At 41.4% G+C, this 25,674-nt stretch overlaps 2 protein-coding genes across 20 annotated transcripts in view; one reads left to right on the forward strand and one right to left on the reverse strand.

Annotated features, from left to right (window-relative positions):
• The window catches only part of LOC134533306 (synaptic vesicle glycoprotein 2C-like), a 387,375-nt gene that overhangs the window by 113,749 nt on the left and 247,952 nt on the right, over positions 1-25,674 (reverse strand). The window lies entirely within an intron of this gene.
• LOC134533307 (SAC3 domain-containing protein 1) overlaps positions 5,846-25,674 on the forward strand; it is a 137,586-nt gene continuing 117,757 nt past the window's right edge. For 13 of the 19 annotated variants that reach the window (XR_010075298.1, XR_010075297.1, XR_010075302.1 and 10 more), the window contains exons 1-2: positions 15,175-24,371; positions 25,354-25,508. Coding sequence is in view for 13 of the 19 variants with exons in the window: in XM_063370780.1 (XP_063226850.1) it covers positions 24,281-24,371; positions 25,354-25,508 (246 nt within the window). In the remaining 6 variants the exon portion in view is untranslated. Of the gene's footprint in view, positions 6,071-15,174; positions 25,509-25,674 lie in introns of those variants that run through there. The other 6 variants (XM_063370781.1, XM_063370782.1, XM_063370784.1 and 3 more) reach the window with 6 other exon arrangements.

The raw sequence follows: 25,674 nt of genomic DNA on the forward strand, positions 1-25,674 counted from the left end.
GGTTCGCACAGGCCATTATGTCCCAACACACTTACTCATAAGTGCAATGAACATGCCCGAGCGTGATGTACGCGACGAACACCAAGTCGACTACAGCACCCGGCCGGGTGTGGCAATGCGCTAATGTATAATTAGCACAACACCCAAAGGTGTTTGCGGCTGCAGACTTGCTACACCGCACGACGGTGACGCAGCACACCATTCCCACCCGCCGCATGAACCTAAATTTGTCAAACCCTTTGGGTTCGGTCGCCACTAGCGCGAGGCCATCGGGACCCAAATAGCCGTAATATTGTGTGACAGGGTGATTGAGCCGAGCGAATCGCCCTACAATATTGCCTGGTGGTAATGGCGAAAAAAAGGATGACTCGCTCAGGTTTTGTGTCAACTTCAAACCCATCAACTCTGTCACCACCCCTGCACCACCACCTCTCATTAATATCACCGATGCTCTGGCAGGGTTAGGGGACGCCTGCATCTTCACGTCCCTAGAACTTAAATCGGGATATTGGCAGGTGCCGGTATGCCCTGAGGACAGACACAAGACCGCATTCACCGCACCTGATGGCAGCAGGTTTCAGTTCTGTGCCATGCCGTTCGAGCTGATGGATGCCCCCGTGACCATCCAGACCATTATGCTCCGCATCTTGTATGGGTTTGTGGGCAAGTTTTCCGCGGCCTATCGGGACGACATGATTGTCTGGTTGAGGACGTGGGAGGAACATGCGCAACACCTTACCATGGTCCTCGAATGGCTGGCCAGACACGGGCTGACCTGTGCACCCCACAAATGTCACGTTGGCGCAACGGAGCTGGAATACGTGGGCCATATTGTGAGCATGGACAGATGTTGTCCCCTGCCAGCGCAACTTGATTTAATAGTAGCCAAAACTGCAACATGTATCTGCAAACAGTTGCAACAGCTGATTGGCCTGCTCAATTGGCTAAGGGGCTTCATTCCCCACTTAGCCACAGTCACTACACTGATGACAGCCCTCCTCTCCCCCAAAACCAGGTTCGAGTGGACCAATGAGGCGGACCGCACGCTGGCCGACATGAAACGCTTGTTCCAAGAGTGCCACACGCTCACTCACCTCCACCCCGAGGACCACGTGTTTTTGCAGACTGACGCCAGTCAGGAGGGGATGGGGGCGGTGCTGTACCAGATAGGTCCAGAAGGGGAACGGCGCATCATGGAATACGCGAGCACCAAGTTCATCCTGGGGGCGTGCCATTATCATGTTAACGAACAAGAGTGCCTTGCGGTCGTGTGGGCAGTAGGGCGCTATAGACACCACCTGGAGGGCAGGCCCTTTACCCTCCGTACCGATAGTCAGTGCCTCAAGTGGCTTGACTTGGTGCAGGGCCGCAAGTCAATGTTCACGTGGTGGGCCCTGACACCCTAGAACTTCGACTTCCGCATCGAGCATGTCCCAGGGTACGAAAACCAGCTGGCAGACGAACTGTCACGACACCCTGAACCTAACACCGAGTACCACGATGAGGGCAGCTGGGAGGAGCTGCTACTTCCAGTAGGGCACACTGTGGCAACTCCGGGGACAGGCAGACCTGCGGTTTTATATGCCACCCTTCCCAACTTGAGTCCAGACATTTGCCATCCCGACACTCTCGCGGACCTATACTGTGTTGTGCTGGGAGCGCAACATAAAGACGGGTCGGTGGGGGAGTTGGTGGCCAGGTGCGTGGTGCAGATACAGCCGTACCACAGTTGTGTCGATGGGGAGCTACAGACACAGGTGCCGTGGGACATGGAAGCCTGAAGGACATTTGTACCCGCAGCTGCCCGTCAGGCTGTCCTGGGCTTCTACCACAACCACGACCTGGCTGGCCACCCGGGCGCAGAACAGACCCAAGGGGCGCTGTGTCTGAGGTTCCATTGGCCCCGCATTGCCCGGGATGTCTGCGATTATGTGCGGAAATGCCAGCTCTGTCAGCAGCGCAAGTCACGGCGTGCCGACAGGATGGAGCAACAACAGCCACGCAGACCAAGTGACCCTTTTCACACGTTGGCTCTAGACATCATGGGGCCGTACCCCCGTACCTCCCACGGGAAAATGTTTTTGGTCATGATAACCAACATTTTTACCCACTGGGTCGAGGCTTTTCCAGTATCGAATGTCCGGGCGGGCACCATTTTATCCCTACTGGAAACCGAGGTTTACCCACATTTCTGCTTCCCGAAGGTACTGTTGACGGACAATGGATGCCAGTTTACAGGGAGGCGCTGGCATGCCGGATGCCGCCGGTGGGGGATTTCACATCACACCACACCCACACACCATCCCCGGGCGAATCCCACGGAACGGAGGAACCAGGAGATAAAGGTTCAGCTCCGTCTCCGTCTCGGGGATGATCATTCGAAGTGGAACATTCACCTACCCAAACTGTTATACTGTCTGCGCCGATGCACAAACGCAGTCACGGGTCACTCTTCGGCCGAGCTGCTCCTGGGGCAGAACCTGGCTCTTCCTGGAGAATGTCGGGTAGCCGCAGCGGCTACCGAGGACCTATAGGGGGAGGAGATCGCTGCCATGAGGGAGCAGGCGCGCATACAACAAGAGAAATTCCTGGCACAGAAAACACCACAGTCCAACCGCCCTCCCACACAATTTGAACCCGGCCAGTGGGTGTATGTGCGACAACACCACCTATCTTCCAGGAAACATAATTTCTGCTCCGGGCTGGCCCCAAGTGGTCTTAACCACGCCAGATTCTGTGGCGAACTGGTACACCCACTTGCACAGTTCGGACTTTCAGCGGACGGCCAGCTAACGTACACCAAGACGACTTACGCCTCATAGTCACCGACCCGACCCCAGTAAGGGGCGGTACAACAGGCGGTATCCTCAGAGAAGGTAGCGGATGATGACCCGCACATGATGCTCACAGCCACAGCCGCAAGCGAACGGCTCGACAGGCTCTGGGGAAGGGTGCACGGACTATAGCTCTAGAGACAATGGTAGGAGGGGTAGTCAGACAATTCTAAATATCAATCCTAGTGATGCCGCATTAAATTATAACACAATCCCTTCCAGGCGGGTACGGTGCCCCCCAGTTCATCTGCAGGACTGTGTCACAGATATATCACAGTTGCAAGGGGATACAAGAGTCCAGGATCTGACCGATGCACACCAGGGAAGGCGACATGATCAGGCAGAACCCACACAAACTCCAACTAGAGTATCACACCGCATTCCACGAGTACCAACACATTTAAGGGACTACTTTCTGGGTCAAATCACGGCGGCGGAGTCCGGGGCTGCCACCAACTCTGTCAAATTACTATTAAATTAACTGATAGGCTCGCAGTTGAGCACAATGCAGAATATACGAATCTTCCTACTTTGACCCACAAACAGGGAAGGGTTATGCCAGACCCAATATTAATTCAATTGTAAAGACACACTCACTAGGTATGCCACGCCCAGATTCTCCACTCCTCTCTAACTCCCTAGTGCGACAGCCCAGTGCACCACTTCCATTCGTGTGAAGTGTAGTGTTGTTGGGCTTAATGGTCTCGTTGGAGGGTGGCATTTGACGCCAACCGCCAGTGCTCCCTTTAGTTTGCACAGGCCGTTACATCCCAACAACACTTACTCGTAAGTTCAACGAACACGCCCGAGCGTGATGTCTGCTGTGTGAGTGAAAGTGTGCCACGATAAACACCAAGTCGACTACAGCGCTGTCGGCAACATGTCGCGCACGGAGTGTGTGGAGTGAACGTTTAATTGGTTCGAACAGTTACAATTGCAGTTTACATTTACACGATGCACATTGAATTTCCCTACAAAATTAAATTAAATTAACACTGGGCGCTCTGAAGCGCCGTCACTAATCTTAAAATCTCACACCAGTCGAGGTTAAGGGGGAGGTCGATTGGAGGCGGCCAATACTGAAAATTGCAAATGAGGCGGTACCCGGGTCCACCTGTGTCCACCATTGTAGTGGGTTAGATTGCAATCACCTTTAATAAGAACATTGATTATATATTGCTGTCATTATATGTTTAACTTCATTCACCATATAAACAGTTGCAGTATATCAGATCTGCGATAGTTTGCCGCAGCCTTTATGTTAGAAATGGTCACAGGATAAATCATTATACACAAGTTTGCAACCTATCCTGTTCGCGCGCAACGTAATTGTGTTTAACCAATCGTGAAGCGACAGTCTGACAACAGACTCGGCCAGGCATTGGACAAGCAAGTGTGACGCCATCCCCGCTGCCTGTCCTGAAATTATTATAATTAAATTACGTTAACTAAAATTTGGTCTCGAGGGCGGGGTTCTTTGTCTCGTGGCTGCAGGCAGGGACACATCTACAAAGGGCCCCCCGGGCTGTTTTGGCCACCCAGGATGCCGTAACTATTGAAAAACACTCGTAAATGTAACTGGTTTTATTGCTGCGTCACACGATACAGTACTTCACCTTGTACAGTACATCTTCACACGACTGGCAGTATCATCGTCTACCTTCTCATCTCCGCTCATACGGCCCTCAATTGGTGGTACTGATAAGTGTCTGGCGGCGTTCTGGCAGACTACCACATCGAGGGGCGCGGGCTATCCTAAGAGTGACGGTGATGACGATTAAGGCACGAGCAAATTTAGTGGTTAGGAAGTGGTAGTCCGGACGGTGAGTTACAAAGAAAGTACACTAGTCACTGATTAAGGAAGTAGACAAAACATTGAAATTAACGTTTACACATGGCTGATGGCGAAAACTAACACTAACACATACGTAGAACACTAAAACGACTCGTAGTCGAGTCACACATATTTACTGACGGACCGTATGACACGTCATATGACCGCTTTAGGGCCGGCCGTGGAGCAGATGAAAACGGATTTGGAAATATTACCTGTTGAAGCTACATGCTAATTCTGGCGCGAAAAGTGAAGGCTCTACGTGCGCGGAGCTGCCGGCCCTGGTGAGTGCTGGAAGGCTACTGACGACTCTCCCTGGCAACCCGGCCAGGGAGGGGAAGAAAATCTGCGGGAAGCTACGAAGCGCGGGAATATGATGCCGGCCAGTTTTGTGAACAAAAATGTGTTTACAAATACATTAATTAATTATTAAGGAATAGTTGATAAGTATGTCAAAAGTTTTAATTAATGTTTGTAATATGCACTGTATCCCCTTTTGCGCATTGCCACACCCGGCCGGGCGCTTCGTACACACAGCTGGCCATGACTTACATCACGCTGTTCGAGGCACTGCTCCCCCCTACTTTATGTTGCACGCGCGGGCGTGTTCGTAGCACTGGCCCTAATTCAGGTGTTGAGCACACATAACGGCCTGTGCTCTCAGAGGGAGCAACGACGGCGGCGTCAAGTGTATCAGTCTTAATAAAGTGCAGTATCTTTACAGTCGGTTTCCTGTTATTTTCAAGGCATTCTGGGTGGCCTGAACAGCCCAGGTAGTTTAAAATCGCGACGCACTCCTGCCTGCAGCCACGAGGTTGAACCCCCTTTTTGCCCCGTGATATCATTTTCAACTCAATATTCACTCAAAACTTAAATCAGGTAGCGGGAGTGGCGTCAATGCCAAAAAGGCAAATATCATGTATTCAAACTGGTATATCTAAGCCAAAAGGGCCAGTATCCCATATTTAAGTTAAAATGCAAGTGACAATAATTGTGATTTACTGATAAATATAAACTTTTCATCACAATGTTTCACTTTCAATTATATTATTTTAGAAAAAATAATATATCGTAAGATACCTGATAGTTATATTATAAATCAGTTTAATAGATTCCTGAAAATGTAGTAAATATAATATTGACCCTTTTGATAAATAACCATCTATGTCATCTGCTGACTATTGCTTTATTGCTAACTCCATGCTTGTATACAATTTAAAAAAGCCATTACTTTTGACGGTTATGTTCTATTTAGTTCATTTCGTTATCGTTGTAAAAACTAAGAAAACAATTGTTTGAACAAACCATATATCAGCGTGAAAATGAGTGACGATTCAAATTCGTTATTTACTTTTGTTCAAGGTACTTGCAATCTCATGTGTCCAGAAAATGAGAAGACAATGTAAGTACATAATTCATTCGCGACAATAACAACAAAACAAAAAAAGTTTAAAGAATCTTAATTTACAAACAAATCCCTCCTTAAACTTTTCGGCTTTTCGCAAAAAAAAAAAATAGTTTAATTGTTACATAATATTTGATTTTCCCCGAAAAATAATTTTGCATTAACAACTCCAATTTTAACGGTAATTCCAGAGCAGATTAAGTTTTCGAACGGCCTGTTTTTTTCTTTCAATCGTTATGTAAAAGGGAATTGTAATACTTCAAATAGTTTTCTTGGTAATTCTCGGACAGAGCGGCTTTTTAGAACAATAAAAAAATTGGAAAACATAGTTTTCACACACTACACACTTCAATGAATTTACCTTGAAAGGATGGTTTCTCAATTCCTAATAGTTTGTGAAAAATAATGGTTTATAATTATATTACAATACCTGTGTTTTCACACTGCTGCTGCCATTCATTGTTTACCTGCGATCGTGTAACTGTTTGTTTAGCACAATTGTAGCCATATGAAGAATCAAAAATATGCTAATTATTTTTATTCATATATTGAATTAAGTCCCTGGATCCTGAAGGCTTGATTCTGATGGAATGATCCTGTGGTACATGATACTCGCTGTTTTAATTCAGTATGTCTGAAGATCCTGTACATAAAAAAAATATTGTCATTTTTTTCTGGGACAAACAGCTACCCTGAGTGAGAACCAGTGAATCCGAGCGCGGGTGAACCGTTCACGGGATTAATGAACTGTGCCGAGACCCTCAGACGGGAAACGGCTCAGTGACCGGGTCTCACAGCACATACAACACCAGCTCCCAGAGAGACCTGTTCGCCGGAACTGAGTCTTTGTGACCTGCGTCTCGTTGCGGTTGTGGAAACGCCCAGACGGGATTCAGTTCGCTGAATTTGGACCGTGAGTCAGTGAATCACTTTTGAGACACATTTATAAGGGGACAGTGTGGAGCAGGAGAGTGCCTACCTGGCTACTATACCATTGGCTGACACGAGTAGTCATGCTGCCCGACCAGTCAGCACCAACCATGCCGTCAGTACGCAGGACAACAGGGTGGACTGTGTGTTGTGTTACTGGTGGAAGCAGCCAGGTTCCGGCAGCAAAGACACAGCTGACATTTCCCGGTCCTAGTTCCGCCACCGTGCGGCTGAGGACCGGTGAGGCCCCACCAGGTGTACATCGTCGGCCTCCCGCGGGACTATCAGAACAGGCGAGCCATAGTGACAGGGCGGGAGTAATGTGCAGTATATGATGTGTAACGGTTCATTACATACAAAAATAAAAAGATGTTGCGCTAATTCTAGTTTCCTTGTTGTTTTATTTTTCAAATAGAATGTTGCACAGACGAATCCAAACACTTTCAATAATTTGCTCAATCATTCCAGTCGTACATTCGCCTGTCGAGAAATGCTCGCAGCCCGGGCGATGAAAATTATAAAAAAAAAATAACGTCAATTAAGTTCTTCAGTAAAATCTTACTGTAAGCTGTACGTAACAGAAATCAGTGCGACCTCCAACAGGGCCGCACCCAACAAAAAACCGCGAGCCACCGAAACGCGGCCTCGCCTAGCAGCGATCGCCCGACGACTACTGATGAACTCATGACACGTTTCCTCCACGCAGGGAGGAGAAGTCACATGACCTCACCGACCAATCACACGCACGCTTCATTCACACTTACAGATATAAGCCAATAGGAAAACAGAACACACATTGAAAACAGTTTTCTCCCCATAGAGCCAGGGACTTTACGTTTTCCTTCTCTCTCCCACACCGTGAGACAGCAGTTATCACACATTTCCCACAACCAGTGGTGAATCCCAGCTTTTATCTCGGTTGGCGGGGAAGCACTGTTTCGTTCTCCCTCGCACTTACAGGCCTCTCTTTCTAACCATCACACCAAATCCATTGTTCTAGAAACTTATGTACCAGCAATCAATACAAATTACTTCACAAAATTAAACTTATTTAGAAAAAACCTGAAAAAGTAGGCCAAAATAGGCAAAAGTCTAGTACAGCGACTTATTTGTGAATAATTACATAAAAAATAGTAATGATTGAAAATGTCTCTTAAAATCCAAAGTATATTCTTAAAACCCTCAGCAAGTGAAAATAACATATATTAATATCCCTAACATCTGATCATACTGTTTCACAACATATACATTACTCAAAAAACGTTGACTTATTAATACTTACATATACTAAAAAGAAGTTTAAAAGAAAAATATTTAGCTAGGAGGTCAGGGTCTTGCAACATTACAGATGGTTTACGATATACAGACGGCGTGAACTCCGAGCAAGTAGAATATAGTTATAGTAAGGTATATAAATTGATTATGATTGTAAGTCGAACAAAGAGGAATTTTTTCAACCTGCAATCGTAATTTTAAAATATTTTGCAATTTCTTACATGTGCAGATTCTTCCAATGTACTGAACTAAAACAGCAAGCATCATGTATCATAGGATCAAGCCAAGCGGATCATGCCATCAGGATATTCTGACATACTGAACTAAAACAGCAAGTACAGTAAGTCCTCTATTTACGTCGTACCGGTTTACGTCGTTTCGGATTAACGTCGCTAATGTTTGAGTACTCATGTTTCAATTTAAGTTGTCGCCGATTCACAATAACGTCGTTTACAATGACCGTAAATCTTTATTTTAACCAAAACACCGTATATAATTCGTTTATAATTCTTTGTTTCCTTCGGTAGTTAATTTATGCTATGTAGCGTAAGCTACACGTTCACCGCCTTATCTTATCATACATCATGAGGGACGCTTCCTGCTCTCCGCGCGGTGATGCAATACTACCAGCCCGCCCGCTCGGCCACCCACGTATCTCGCACGTAGAAGTGTTATCTACTTCCCGCAACGACACAGCATTTTCTCCTACCCCTTTTCGACCAACTCCTTGGCACTTCAGTAGAGGTGTAAAAGTAACTAAAAAAAAGTGTACCCGTATGTATTCGTTACTATAACAATTAGTACTCGTTACTTTCGTATCGTTACTCGTTACTTCTGATACCGCATAACATGCTATGTTATGTAACAGCAACGAATCGAGTCGTATTTCGTACGCGTACAGTATGACGTCGCGTAAATAGTAATAAATCGAATATAAACAATTAAAAGTATATGATAATTAACAGCTTTTGTTAACCAAGAAACAATAAAATCTCATTAGAGCAGCTTTATTATAATATCTCTTTTAAGATAAGAACAAAAAACGTGAAAATATGCGATAATAAAAAAACAAAAACATACATATTTATAATTTGTAAAAAATTCTTTCTTACGTTGTTTCTGTTCCAATCTCAAACTTTGTCTACACACACAATACCTTTAATAAACAGTAAAAAACTTGGATGACGAATTTCCAAATTATACTTTTCTTAATAAACAAACATCGTTCTTTGTAACGAATAAGCGCGCGCATGCGTAAAAGATACGAAAAATGCGAGTAACGAAATGCATTCGTGTGTAACGTTTCGTTACTCGTTACTAGATGCCGCACCCGTTACTCAGTAACGAATACATACGGTTTGCTACAGCTCTACACTTCAGTCGCTATGATATCATTGAGTTGGCCGAAGTTTTAAACGTGCCGTTGTTAACTTTATCGTGATTAAATGCGCATGTAGTAGCTCACTGCAATTTATGATTTTTTCTTCATAAGATGTCTTCCAAACGACTATATATCTGTTTTTATATTTCAATCAATAAAGGTAATAAAGCAGCTGGTTAAATAACCATTCTATAAAGCTGAGAAGTACTAGTTGGACTTGTTTCCCACGCTGTCGGTTGTAATTTACTGATAAAATTGCCCGTTGTCACGTCTGTGTGCCAGCGCTTCCGGCCGACCTTGGGCCGTGGCCGGCCGGTGGCATGAAACATGGCTCATTTTGCGTCGTTTCTATTTACGTCGCGGTTTTCAGGAACGTAACTCCGACGTAAACCGAGGACTTACTGTATCATGTACCACAGATCAAGCCTTCGGGATCCATGGATAAACTGGGATACATTAAACACCAGCCATATCAAACACAGAATATACGATGGCTGTTATCAAATAATTCCCTGGAAAGGCTGCAATATTCAATGTGTCAGCTAATTCAGTGCACACACAGCACATGTTCCTCAAAGAAAATTAATGGCATTAAGAAAATTAATGGCGTTAACAATTCTATTAAAATTTTTGCCTCTCATTAGACTCATCCATACAACAAGTGGAAATTTTGCTGCGCAAGATCCAATAAAAATATTTGTAACTTCCTTTGTGTAGTTGAGTGAGAACCTTGATGTAGGGCTCAATAGAAAGCTAGAAAAGTGTACTTTGAGATAAAAATAAGTTTTACGAATTTTAAAAGAAATTTGTTATAAGGTCATGTTCATGTAACCTGTGACCTTGAAAATTTCGAAAAATGTATTTTTGAAAAATGTGAAAAAAATATATGTTATGAAGTGCATTATTGGCTATAAGTGACATAAGTTTCATTTTGGGATGGATCTGGGATCAAACACTAGAACATTGAGAATTAGGCCATGTTCACTAAAACTACCTACTCTAGTAAGGCATTAACACAATTAAAAAAATGACGTAGCTGTAAGTCATTCGTGGATTTAACACTGAATTAATTCCTATATATGATTAATTTACTCATTACCAATACCGCAGGTTACTGTTGCTTCTTTCCTTTAGTTGGCTTTCCGAGGTCTTTGTGTCAAAGTCTGTTAAAACGTATGTCCTTCCAGTTGCTGTTCTTGGATCTACAGTTGTGAGCACATCTTCAATTGAAATCTTCATAACATCTGGATGCTGGGGATATACATAAGATTGGGAGGGACCTTGTGGATGCAGGAAACTAATAAGTACTTAATGAGAACTTTCTTCTACTTTCAGAACACATCCTAACCATCACCCACTTCCGTACATGCATGTCACAAAACCTTTAACTTCATTCAAAGACAATGTACATTTAATTTTATTCATGTAGTGAGTTTCACCTTCAGTTTCACTAGAAAATCTCTTCACAATTATTTCCTCAGATGAAACAGGCAGGAAGGCATGACGCTTCTGAGTTCCAGGTATTGGTTTAGCATTTGCACATCTTTCAGACAACACCTTTCTTTCATTCATTACCTCTTCCTGAGTGACATAAGCAAAATTCATGTTATGCAAACTACTAACAGCCCATTCAAACAGTTGCCGTGGGGTCATAATTTGGTCTATGTAAGGACGTTGCAGACTTCCCCTTGCTGCCAGTCGCTTCAGTGTTCCCCCTAGACCATCACATGTATTCTTGCCATGAGAGGTGGCAAAAAAGTACCACTCAGCTCCAACTCCAAAATCATTTACATGATACATCAAATTTGAGAAGTTACTTTTATTCTTGTATTGAGCAGCACAACCTTCAGAGAAGTAATATATTTTACATCAAGTGACTTTTTCTTTCAAAAATGGAATAAGATGTGTAAGAAAAGTATGTACTGCAATGACATCTTGTTGGAGACAATCAGAAATTAATTTTTAGGTTGGTAGAAATTATTTCCTCTGTTGACTCATCACGGTAGTATATTTATTGCAAATGTATGAACTGTAGCCTGTGCATTGTTCCAATGGAATCCCTGAACTTCATCTTGCATAATGAAAGAATAATTTTCTGCAAAGTCACATACAACTACTACCTCACCAACATCTAATTTTTTTTTTTTTCAGATCCTTTAGGTATGCTGGTATGCGATGAAAGAGTGAGTTTGTAATATTAATAATTTAGAAATGAACAATTCTATGAAATCATCAGATGACTTCACAAGAACTTCAAGTGTGTAAACTTTTGATGCAACCCACTGCTTGAATGTTACAGTTTCAATTGAATTCTGCTCCAATGTCGTCTCCAGTGATTTTCATATGTTATCAGGGCCTGGACATTCTGCACACTCATGGAAAAAACATTTAATTTGGGGAGCATTACACATCATTTGAGCCACATAGTGGTGATATGTTAACAGATTTTCTCTTTCCATGAGTTTGGCCAAATTACAGCCATCTATTAACTTCATATTTTGGTGTGTTACACAGACACATAAAGTGTGTGTCCCACTAGATCCTGCAAGAACCACATATTTAGGCCGTAGAGATGCAAATTTGGAGAAACCAATTTTGACACTTGGATGCTCCTGTTTGAACAAGGCATATACTTCTCTCAGATTGTTTAGTAGGAGCCTGTTTTGTTCTTTGGTATCGCCAATTCGAATAGTTACAAAGTCCTTTTTACCAGGCATCATTCTGCTTACATTGTCATTTGAATAAAACATCTGAACAATATTGACGACAATGCAGTCTAGATGTCTCAATGGTTTTGGATTAGGTGATGTCATTATTCCACTTTCCTTCACTAACTTCTCTGATGTTCGTATCATGTAGTTCGTTCAAAAATTATTATTTTCTGGTTGATTTGGCATGGAATGACCCGAAAGGGAGACTCCAAAAAATTTGAGTTATAGAGTTTTCGATTTAGGGAGTTTTTCGACTGAAGCGGATTTTCATTCGACATAAAGAGGTTGAGATTCATTCTTAAACATTTTGAGTTAGAGAGGTAAAATAAATAAAAATTCAAGTTGCAGAGGTATACAAACATATTTTTATTTATTATAAATTAACATTATTTCAAAACATCCTTAAAATAAAAAAAATATGGATTAAAGAAAGTCAGTAATTTTTTTTTTTTTTGCTTTAGATAATTTGGTTGTTCTCTATCTATAGCATTGTCTAAGGTATAAAGAGCAGAAAATTCTTGTTCTTCAGAGTTGCTGGTTTGCTCTACAAAATTCTGTAACGTATTCAATGCGGTTCTTGCCTCTTTGATGGAAACCCATGGAGCGCATGTAGTATTGTTAGAGTCTTCTATGCCATCTAAATCATTAGTATCGGTTTTCTGAGCTCATGAGATAAAGTTTTCAGTTTACGTTTCAAAGCACTCATGTTTTAACAATTTTATTTGTAAACTGTTGTACAAATTGATGTGTAGCAGTGGCAACAGTCGAGAACAAATGACTTGCTTCGCTATAGTTCAAATGAAATCAAAAATAATAAAATTAAACACCTGACACCAAGTAAGCTAACACGTGAATCATAAATTCGTGGTAATCCTATTTACTGTATACTCCTAAATTGATTTCTAAGAAACAATGGTGTAGCCTACTTACATTGTCGACAAATTCTTAAAGTCGTTGACTTATTTTTCTTCGAACTATAGAGGTAATGTGTTTCAAATAATCGAGTTGTAAAGGTTGTAAAATAAAACATTGCTATGTTCGAGATACAGAGGTCCAATTTAATTTTTCAAGTTATGAAGGGAAAATCTGTACAAAAATGGCTTGGAGGGACTCACTGATTATTTAAACTAATAGAGGGTTGAGATTTCGAGCAACCGAGATTTTGGGGCTTGAATGTAAGGGAACACAACATTTTTTCGAGTTAGGGAGGTTGTTCTAGTGTGTGTGTGTGTGTGTGTGTGTGTGTGTGTGTGTGTGTGTGTGTGTGTGTGTGTGTGTGTGTGTGTGTGTGTGTGTGTGTGTGTGTGTGTGTGTGTGTGTGTGTGTGTGTGTGTGTGTGTGTGTGTGTGTGTGTGTGTGTGTGTGTGTGTGTGTGTGTGTGTGTGTGTGTGTGTGTGTGTGTGTGTGTGTGTGTGTGTGTGTGTGTGTGTGTGTGTGTGTGTGTGTGTGTGTGTGTGTGTGTGTGTGTGTGTGTGTGTGTGTGTGTGTGTGTGTGTGTGTGTGTGTGTGTGTGTGTGTGTGTGTGTGTGTGTGTGTGTGTGTGTGTGTGTGTGTGTGTGTGTGTGTGTGTGTGTGTGTGTGTGTGTGTGTGTGTGTGTGTGTGTGTGTGTGTGTGTGTGTGTGTGTGTGTGTGTGTGTGTGTGTGTGTGTGTGTGTGTGTGTGTGTGTGTGTGTGTGTGTGTGTGTGTGTGTGTGTGTGTGTGTGTGTGTGTGTGTGTGTGTGTGTGTGTGTGTGTGTGTGTGTGTGTGTGTGTGTGTGTGTGTGTGTGTGTGTGTGTGTGTGTGTGTGTGTGTGTGTGTGTGTGTGTGTGTGTGTGTGTGTGTGTGTGTGTGTGTGTGTGTGTGTGTGTGTGTGTGTGTGTGTGTGTGTGTGTGTGTGTGTGTGTGTGTGTGTGTGTGTGTGTGTGTGTGTGTGTGTGTGTGTGTGTGTGTGTGTGTGTGTGTGTGTGTGTGTGTGTGTGTGTGTGTGTGTGTGTGTGTGTGTGTGTGTGTGTGTGTGTGTGTGTGTGTGTGTGTGTGTGTGTGTGTGTGTGTGTGTGTGTGCGTGCGTGCGCGCGAGCGCGTGTGCGTGCGTGCGCGCGAGCGCGTGTGCGTGCGTGCGCGCGAGCGCGTGTGCGTGCGTGCGCGCGAGCGCGTGTGCGTGCGTGCGCGCGAGCGCGTGTGCGTGCGTGCGCGCGAGCGCGTGTGCGTGCGTGCGTGCGAGCGCGTGTGCGTGCGTGCGAGCGCGTGTGCGTGCGTGCGCGCGTGTGCGTGCGTGCGCGCGAGCGCGTGAGTGCGTGCGTGCGTGTGTGTATATATATATAATATGCAATTTTTAAGATACTGATTGATTATTGATAAACAATTTATGTTCTGATTTGAAAATTGTTGACAAAATATAAGCACTTTGTAGCAAAACAGTCATATTTTTTTTAACAATAGATATGTGTTTGCACACACTTCAATTTGTTTCGATTTTTCTTATCTCTTCTGATGGTTTATTCAATGTTTTCTGATAGTTTTAGGATCGATAACTGATTTAATGAGCCATTCGCGGTTTCACCTTATTTTGGCTTGCACTTAGACATGCATGGCTTAATCTTTGAGACAGCGAAGCCATTCTGTCAGCGCCCGGCTCGAGCTGCATAGCAAGGACATGTGTGGCCCAACACTGACCATCCCCACACCACGGATTCGTACAGTCACGCGCAGTTAGCACATTGCGGAAAATATAAAATACATCATATATATCTTTGAATATATATACTGTATAGAAGTCGCGAGTGGATACCTCCTCAGCGCGCAAGACGACGGCAGGCAATTCTCGTGTTTTCAAATAATAATGGGATGGTATTACGTCCGTTGTACGATACAACTAGTACATATCCTCGGACTTATCGTTTGAAGGCTACTTACATCACGATAATTTTTGTACGGTACTTTGGCTAACCTGTGTTGTATTAATTTATTTCTTGAAAGCCATTTTTTTCATCATAGTGTTTTTGTCCGGTTTTTGTCGTGTCTACAGACGTGAAAATTTTTTTATTTTTTTCGATAGTGTTGTGTTCTTCAGTGCCGGTTGTAGAAATGAAGCGTGTGACAGAATAATGTGCATCTGTGGGAAAAAACACGCAAGACTTCAGAACTTTCCACTTAAATATTCAAAAGAATGGCCATGATTGTCGTTTTCAAATGTTTGGAACGCCACGGTTTTGTAATGTATGCGCGTGTGACTTTTCGATTGCACATGGTGAAAGGGATGACTGTAGACGGCATATTGAATCAAAGAAACATGCAGAACATTTTAAAGCCGTGACTAGCAATAAATCTATATTTTCGTTTTTTCGCTACATCTGAAGAAACGAAAGTAACGAACGCAGTTATTGTTTACAAGTCCTTGTGTTTGTCTTGTTTGTTTACATGACATTTCTTATCGAACCAGGATAAAAGAAGCAAATAAAAAGACAGTTGTTTTAAAGTTTAACTTTGAATACATTGAATTGAAGATTCAAAATATCCAGTAAAATTATTAATATTTCTTACATATTCAGATGATTGTATTGTTCAAATAGATTTTTTTATGTATTAATTTGCATTGTATTCATATTTTTCTTTTTCTTTTGCATATTATTGTCGTTGTTTTATCTTGTGAGTGTGTTATAATGCCCCAGGAAAAATTTATCGTGCATGATTTACGCGTACTTTTTTCATATACCTAATTGCCATTACTGATGGGTGTGATTTGAGGTTGGCAGCTCTGCACCCTGTAACCCACCGTTTGGGAACCGCTGTTCTAGAGTGAAAAAACTTAACACACTGACACTAAACATCTCTGTCTTTTTGAAAACAAGCCTTGGCTACACTATATTTCTAAGAATCTCTGGAGAACCACAGGATAAGGTTGCTGCTAGTATCAATGAAACAGTATGCCTGTGACCACAATCTGGAATATCTCTCGTGGCAAACAGTCTCGGCTTTGCTTTTAAATCACAACATAAATTCATGTTTCTATAGCAAGCACATATGGTGGTTGCATTTTTGCACAGTCTACCTTAATTTGTCTGTACAGTTATCTTCACGAAAACTCATGTTAGATTTTATACAGGACTGTTTTCCTCGGTAATTCAAATTCACACACTCAGGTATGTAGTACTAAAACAATCTCACACATGGCTGTAATGTTATACTGATGTTAATACGTCTTTCCCAAATAAAGGTGAGTTTTCATAATCCAGTAGGAATTTTTAAATACTGTTTTCATAGTAAGGTATTGAGTTGTGAAAAACACCACTTTCAAAAATTTATTATTTTATTTACAGAAAAGCATTGACTAGAAGTTAACCAATCAGTGGAAAACATACCTATTTTGAAAATTTTTTATGGAAAAGTTACTCTCCGCCAGAATTACTGTTTTTAAAATACCATTTTATGCCAACTTCAACGCTGTTTCCGAGTTCTCAGATGTCTTTAATCCAGTGTAATTAAAAACAAACCATTTAATGCAAATCAGTTTTCACAAAATGCAAAGTTTTTTAATGTACCTGACATTACAAACATTTCACGTTGACATCGTCCGGGCCTGCGGCCCTGTTAAGTCCGATATGCCACCGCCAAAACACCCCCCACCCTCCATTCAAACCTCCCGCCTACCTGTGCATCCATGTGCGTGTGTGTTCGCCCGGCAAGAGGGTGCTGTCGAGTCAGTGCGCCGCACCCCTAAAACATAATTAAATGTAATTGTGTTATTTGTTTTAATGTTCCCCAAGTGCAACGTGAAGGTAGATCGGCCGGGAGGGTTTTATGTACTTTTAATTAAAATAAGGTATCAAAATTGACGTCGTCCGGGCCTGCGGCCCCCTTTGAGCCCGATATGCCACCGCCCAAACACCACCATCTGTTCAAACCTCCCGCTTGTGCGTGTGTTGCTAGCCCGGCAAGAGGGCATTTAGCTGCAGTGTGCCGCACCCCTAATTGGTATTAATAAATATTGTAATCCTTTTCTTTTCACCCCAAAATAGTGTCACGACGGCTATGCATGTGAGTGTCTTTTATTTAACTAATTCATGATGTTTTGTTATTTAATAAGTGCAAGCATGAACAAGGATGCTCCCTAGCGGGCGACGGAGGAACTAGCATGCAACTTCATTTAAACCATTTTCTATCATATAAGTAATTATTACAGACGGTCTGGGCATGGATGTAATGTACTAATTTTTGTAAAAGGATTTATGTATTTTTCAATAGTAACCCGGGGCATGCCAAAGCTAAGTTGTAACGGTAATTGTGTTCGGCGCGAAGGGCGCCATGTTGCCTCCCGCAAGCCCTGGTCTCTTCCCAGTCTCTTTCTCCAGCCGGCCGAGGGCGGACGTGTCTGCAACTCGAGGCGACCACGTGCGTGGTTCGCCTCCTCACCTAATTCGATTCGTGCCTTGGGCGTGTTATAGCTGTATCAACGGAGCATTGTGTAAGGGCGTGTACCGTGAGTAATAAAAACCAACTAATTGAGTCACTTGTTTTTGTGTTCCGGGGGCCACGTGGGTCCTTAACCTGGTCAGCTGCGTGTGGGACGTCCTGAGAGCCCACTGCGATTAATTAGGAGCGTGCCCGACGCTGAGAGCGGGCTTGGTTAGGGACAGGTGTTGCGTAAAAATCAGGAGGGCTAATATCTCGCCGCACACGGGCCACGTAACGCCCTGAGTTAGAGTACTCCAGCCAGGTCCACGTGGTGGCGCCCATTAATTTCCACCAATAATCCAATCTTAGCACCGGTACGCCCTCAAAATATAATAGCGTTTCCGGACATTCCCGAGAAATCCCGAAGCCAGACAATAATTAAATGTCATTCTTAATAATTGTAATTTGTAGTATTCTTTTGCATTATTCAGAAAATGTCACATAATTTTTAAATCATTCTTGTCATGTTACTTTAGTTTCCCGTGGCACGAATTCACAAATATCTTTAACGGCAATTGTTTCGGCGGGAGGACGCCATATTAGTCGAGCCGAGCCGAGCCGAGCCGAGTTATGATCTCAGCCCAGTCTTCCACCATCAACGACCGAGAGTAGACGCTTCTGCACTCTGGGGACCTCACCGCTTGTTTTCACCGCTAAGTAATTCTGTTTAATTTTAATTCTTTCCAAATCGTTTTCTTTTCATCCTCAGAGCTTCTCTCGGTCGGGGGACTGTTTAATTAATTATCTTACGACCAGTAACGATCTTTGTTTCTATGTAATACGTAATTAGAGATGTGACCACGTGGTGGGTCTTTACACCTAAACCGATTCGTGCCGCGGGCATTTTATACAGTTTCAATCGTGTACGTGAGTTGAATTAGTCGAATAAATCAGGTGTGTAAATCTAACGTATTATTTTATTATTTAAATCTGTATGACCACGTGAAGTGTGACGGCGTGTGGAACGCCTGAGAGTCCACTGCGTAGATAATAGCGTGCCCAACGCTGAGAGCGGGCAGGATTTAGTGCTAGGTGTTTTCAGGGGGTAAAATCACGCCTCACATGGGTGACGTCACACCCTGAGTTAGGAGTCTCACCGGGTCCACGTGCCTCACCACGTGGTGGCGCCCACTAACATATCACCTTAAAACCGTCCGAACAACCCCCGGCCCCAGCAAGTGCCCCCGTAACAACGTTGTTTTAATTACACTAACAACTTTGAAACAAACATAGGAAATTTATTATATTTCCTAGACTAGGAAATTTTATGATATATTTGACCTCTTAAATGAAACACAAAACCATTTTATGTTACCTCAGAATTTAAATTGAAATGGAATTAGTAGGATGTTTAATTATTGCCTAAAAATTATTCTGTAAACTCCCGTATTAGCTATTTTCACTATTTAAAAATATATATTTTAAAAACAAAATTCAGACACAGAATCATTCTTAAATACTTTTCATAAATGGACACAAGATGGATTCGTTGGGCAGTTTTCAAATTTTGTTGTTTTATTCTGAAGCTCTTCACACCGTATGTGTGCCTGGGTGAGTGGGGCTCTCATCACAGTAATTATTGACAATAATTATTACTGTTGCATAATTGACCTTTACATAAAAATATAATCTAACACACCATTTAATCCAACTTATTGAAGATGCTGACAATTCAAAATACATAGCTGTTAACGTTAAAAAATATAAATCTATGACCATGATCACAAACAAAATATACATACACTGATTAAAAAACATAACAAATAAGTACCCTGGTTAAAAGGAATTGCACATTAAAATATTTATCTAAAAAAAAATTATGCAATTTTAAAACAATTTCTGTACTTCTTGCTCCTCACCATTGGCATAAATTATTTCAATGAAAAGTGTATTTTTTACACACTATTGTTTAATATGGCACAAATCAATCATTAAAATGTGTACTTAGAGCCCTTCCATGTTAAAACAACATGGAAAAAAAAATTTTTTTCATCCTCATCATCTCAAGAATTGTTGTAATTTAGCACAGTAATTAACAGTAATGAACATATGTAATTTTATTAAAATATGTGAACTTGTTTTCGATGCCTAGAGCTAAATACAGTATTTTAAAAATGGGGCAAGAAACAGACTGTAGCAGCAATTTTTTTAAATTACTTTATAATCTTTTCTAATTTAGAGACTTGAGCTGTGTGCCATTTTACAGCTTTTTATGCTCTTTCCTAAAATATAGAAGACTTTATAGCTTTAAAAAAGTTTCTCAAATCTAATTAATTTTTTAAATCAATTTTTTAATTATACATTGACGTCGCCCAAGACTCTCCTGATTCGCGTAGCCTGTTATGCCACCTATACACCTCCTCTCTGGAGGGGAGTGCAACTCAGCGAATACTAGCCGCCGCTGGCGAGTCGATTGTCGCCTACGCAACAATCGACTGTGTGACAATGTTTGCTAGTTGATCATCAACGCTCAAGAAGGAAGAGTATGCACGCGGCGTGGAGGACGCAACTCAAATTATACCAGCGTGTGTGGGTCGCAGATTCCTTCATCACCATCGGAGAGCCACCACCACCACTCCTGCCGTCTGCTGCAGCCATGCAGTGACGTCACGCCCTGAAACGAGTCTCTGCTCGCCCTGCGAACTGGCCAGCAGGCACAAAATCAAGGTCATTTGGTGCCTCTAAAAAAACCATTTCAAATGACAGCGGCGGTAGGACAACAATTGGTGCCCAGCTGGTGTGGCCTTCAAGTATTTTCATAATTTTGTTAAAATCCTAAGTCTGAAACAGGACGACGCAGTAAGGACAGACGCTTGTCGCGCGGCAACAGGAAGCTGGCGCGGAGGCGTGATAAGGTAGGCAAGGATTTGGTGTCTGCGTCTCATGCCGGGATCAAGTAGCCGCCGACTCGCCGAGATTCGGCCGCGCAATACCCGAGTGAACATGAGATAAACGCCGTCAACACGTCGGGATCAACAGTATCGTGTTACAACATCGCGCTGCGAGAGCATTGTTTTTCTTTCCCCCCTTCCCCCCCCTTCCCCCCCCCCTCTTCCCCCACACCATGAGTGGAACAGAACCAAACTTTGCTGAAGCTGCTGGCTCTGGGATATTGCAGGACCACTCAATGTTGCATCTTCCGCAGGGCGAGAAGCGAGCGGACACGGGACACGTGGTCGGGGGAGAGGGGAGGAGGCCCTCCCTGCCATCGGCGCAACCACGGATATGGCCGGGCGCAGCGCACACATAGCAATCGACTTGAGGAGGCGTGTGGAACAGTTGCCGAATTAAGTGCCCGTAGGATGATAATGGACAGTTAAGTCTGCGTGCCGGACACGTCACTACCGGACATAACAACTGAACAACAGTTTGCCAGTGGCGAAGGACGCGGAACAATAGTGTGCGGGGCAGTGCGTTGTCGGGGAGAGTTTGGGGAGACAGCTGTTTGCCACGAGCGTGGACTAAGAAAATACTGCTTATGAACGACCGCACTCGTTTTCCTGTGCTTCCGTTATGGATTATATCTGTGTACAGCGTGTGATGAATGAGAAATAAACACTGCAGTCAAGCAACCAGTGGTCGTTTTCCGCACTGGGGGCGGCGGATTCACTTTACTGGAGTTTACGGGTCAAGCTCATGGCAATTCATGGCAATTCGCGAGTATTCATCCGCGTCTGTCGTGAAAAGCTCACCATATTAGTGCGCGGAACCGGGTTTCGACCCACATAGAAATAGTCGCAGGCGGAAACGCGGCAGCCTCGTGTAAAGTGTTCAGCGTCTTGAGTATAAAGGACCATCAAACTTTATTCCAGTTGTTCTCTTTTCATCTCTGGAGACTAAGTCCCTCGGCCACGCGGCCCGAACCCCCCTCTACCGAACCCTGAGTAGCTGTCGGAACAGCAGCATTGTCACGGACTAGTTGACCAGCCGGCGACAGAATGACTTTACTGCCAATTCATATAGTCCACCATATTTTTGACGTTTGCCTGTAACAAGTGTGTCCTTACCTTCAAACAACTTGCACAAGAGCGCAGTTGATTGGAATTTGCTCTTAGGTTTACGATCTTGAACAGCCAGGAGTGAAAACAAATTCTTTGAAATGCCTGGTACACACCAAACATCTAATAAAACATATTTTTTCCATCTTCCTTCTGAGAATGCCTCAATTTCAATAGATCCTTGACCAATAGCTTTTACTTTTGAACCATCTGCAGTAATAATCACATGATCACCATCAGAAAAAATGATCAAATGTTTTGAACCAGTCTCTTCTATTGCAAATGTGATGGGTAGCTCCATTATCCACATACCAATTTTAACTATTGGATTCTGTAACTAAAGCATCTGAACTAACTGTAAAAAGTCTAGCTCCTTCAGCCTTTGTACATTTAGCTTTTGCTGGTTTAGGTGGTCTACCATCTGCAATCCAAAATCTACACTTTTTAATATAATGACCTTTCTTATCGCAATAAGCACATTTCATTTGGCTCTTGTTAAAAGAAGGTTTATACTGCTTACCTCGTATGGTTTTGTCCATTTCTGTTACCCCTCTAACATGTAAAATCTCTTCAGAGATACTCTCAAGCAAATTGGTTTCAAATGTACACAATTTTTGCGTTAAATTATCTAAATTCTTATGTTCATCATTAATCAATCGCCAGCCATTAGTAAATGTTTTAAATTTTTTGGGCAATGATTTAAAAATTTTACAAATTAATAAAACATCTTTGTTACCTTCAGGTTGTTTTTCAATCTCTTGTTTCAATTGATTCCAGACATTAGACACTTGATATAAATCCTTCAACATTGTCTTCTGAAGGCCATTTTGCTTCAAAGAAATTATTATATAAATCAAAAATTCTGTCTTCAGAAAAAGTATCAAAAAGTTGACAAAGTCCTAACCACATCATACGAGCAGATTCATATCTACGAACTTTTTCGAACATTTCTTCAGTCATGTTATTTGACATAACCAGTAAAGCTTGATTGTCTGTACTTTTAAATAGGGATAATTGCCTTTTATAATCTTCTGATTCTTTTTCAGCCGGATCAATCTCTGGTGGTTTTAACAATCCATCAATTATATCTATTGCATTTGGAATTAAACGTAAGGCCATCCTAATTTTAGTCTTCCAGTTCTCCCAATTAGATTTTCCTTCTAATAATGTTATTTGAGGAACTGAGAATGAACTCAAATGCTGTGATTCCATGTTGTGATGAATACTTAAACTGATGAACTGCTTACCTTGTTAATTTTAAGAACCTTAAAGAATATTCCCAGGTGTCTGGGCCCATAACCTTTTGAAGCTGGTTCTTAAAATATATAAAACCATATTATTGAAGAAGGCATTTATTTAGTTAATTTTATATTAACTACAACATATTATTTTAAAAGAAGAATCAAGAAACAAAACGTAACTATTGTTTTTGTATAAACAAAAGCATTGAGATTACACTAATAAGAAGGGAGTTTCATAACAACATAATGTGTACTTTAACAAAATAGAGCCATAGTCTTTAATTTTTTTTTTAACAATGAAGTCATTATCAGTCCAAATTTATATTTTGCCCTTTAGTTTACAACAATACTATTATTGGAATTAATATGACAATTTTTAAACATGTACTTAAAAAGTAAAGAATAAATTTTTATTATTATTTTATAAACTTTTTTTTTTACGTTAAGCTATGTAGTTGTTAATATCATAGTAAAGGGCATAACAAATGCTGTAAAATGGCACCCACGTCAGGTCTCTAGCTAAATAAGGATATCTTCTAGATTTATTAAATAAAACAGCTATTCCCCTTTTTTCCCCAGCATTATTCAAAATGTTATCTCTGTAAATCAAAAACGAGTTGACATACCACTCAAATAATTTAATATTTTTCCTAGTTAATACTAATAATAAACCTGTGCCAAATTTCAAGAAAATCTTAGTTGGTAAGTTTTGTGTCCCTGTGTGAAATTGATGGGGAATGACCCTGTGATGAAAATTAAAGTCTGTGCCAGCTAATAAACTACTACTAATAATGCATTGCCTTTTTACTGGATCATCTGGCATGTTTATAGAAAGTTAGTAATACACCTATCATTTTCATATTTTTGGAATTTATATTTAGTGTGAAGTAGCTTTTATCCAGTATTAGGTACATAAAAAATGTTTCTTAATCAATTAATGGTTGTACTCTGTAAAATTTTACTTTAAATTAATCTCTGAAGACATTTTATTTTTAATATCTTCTAGGTTTGTTCCAATAAATATGACAGTGGGTTGGACAGGAAGGTAATTTGAGTAAAATCTATTAAAAAAAATGAAAAGAAAAAAATCTATAAATAGTGTTTTTGAGCACTACAAATGTTAAGACAGTTATGTTTCTTTTGTTAGTTCTAGATTCTGAATAATTCAAATGCCTGTGACTTCAATTAATCAACCTTTAAGAAAAGAGATTTGATATTGACTAAGATCAGTGTGGAAAATGTCTCAACAGGACGTGAAAATGAAAAGGTTACAATGGTTTTGTACCAACTGTCACTTGATTTCCAGAAAAGGTGCACCTCATATAGCAGGTGAGAAGATCATTTTACCAGCTGCTAAGCTTATTTCTGCCTCTTTGTTTGACGTAAAAGAACAAAGAAAATAGAGGAAATACCACTATCAAATAACACGGCTAAAAGGAGAATAGAAGAAATGTCTGAAAATATAAAACAGCAACTTATTTCTGTTTTGAAACGAAGTAACTTTTACTCCTTACAATTAGATGAAAGGACTGATATAGCTGATCTTGCCAATTTATTAGCTTTTGTAAGATTTGAGACCAATGAATCAGTAGAAGAAGAAATGTTATTTTGCATACCTTCAGCTACCAGTATGACGAGCTGATATTTTCAACTGTTTGGATGGTTTTAGGAATGAAAATTAAATTGATTGGTCTAAGTGTTTCGGAGTAGCAACCGATGGAGCTCGTGCCATGTCTGGTATGACTGAGGACTAGCAGCGTAAATTAAGGCAGTTTGTCTATTAGTTGAATGGTTTCACTGTAGTATTCACAGAGAGGCTTTAGCGGTGAAAGGAATGAAAGAAAACCTCAAAAGACACAATTAATGATTCTGTTAAAATCGTAAATTTAATCATTTCCCAAGAGTCTTTGGTGAGTTGTGCATTGAAATGGGTAGTGAGCATAAAGAACTATTGCATTGTGAAGTCCGTTGGCTATCCAGAGGAAAAGTTCTGGCCAGGTTATTTGAGCTTTGTGATGAGGTACGGTGGTTCTTATCAATTGCAAGCAGAACAGTTGAAAGCTCAAGTCTTTTTAAACAACTGCCTTAATGATGAGATTTGGTTACTAAGTTGGCTTACTTAGCAGATATTTTCAGATCTCCAAATACTTTTAATTTGACCTTACAAGGAAAGATGTCACACAAATTATATGTGCAAGACAAAGTAGATGCTACTATCAAAAAGATCAACGGTGGTCTGATAAAGTTTGGAAAAATTTCTTTGATACCTTTCTTCTTCCGAACGATTTTTTGGACGAGAATGATCTTACAGGAAATGAAGAAACTTCAAAAATGATCTTTGATCATCTCGAAGCCTTGACTTCTAACCTAAGACGCTACTACCCACCCATAGAAGAAGGAAAGCAGTGGATTAAAAATCCATTTGATGAGGACAACTTAAATAATCTTAACCTCACAACCTCCCAGGTAAGCTACTACTCATTTAAATCTTAAAATATTACTGTAACTAAACATATGTTTTATTTCTTTTTAACAATTTGAAATTTATAACTAATCACAATCATAAAATGTAAATGTATCAATTCAAAATATTTTAACAAAATTGAATTCTTTCTAAAAATAATAATGTTAT

This window comes from Bacillus rossius, chromosome 6 (genome assembly GCF_032445375.1).
Source record: "Bacillus rossius redtenbacheri isolate Brsri chromosome 6, Brsri_v3, whole genome shotgun sequence".
Lineage (NCBI taxonomy): Eukaryota > Metazoa > Arthropoda > Insecta > Phasmatodea > Bacillidae > Bacillus > Bacillus rossius.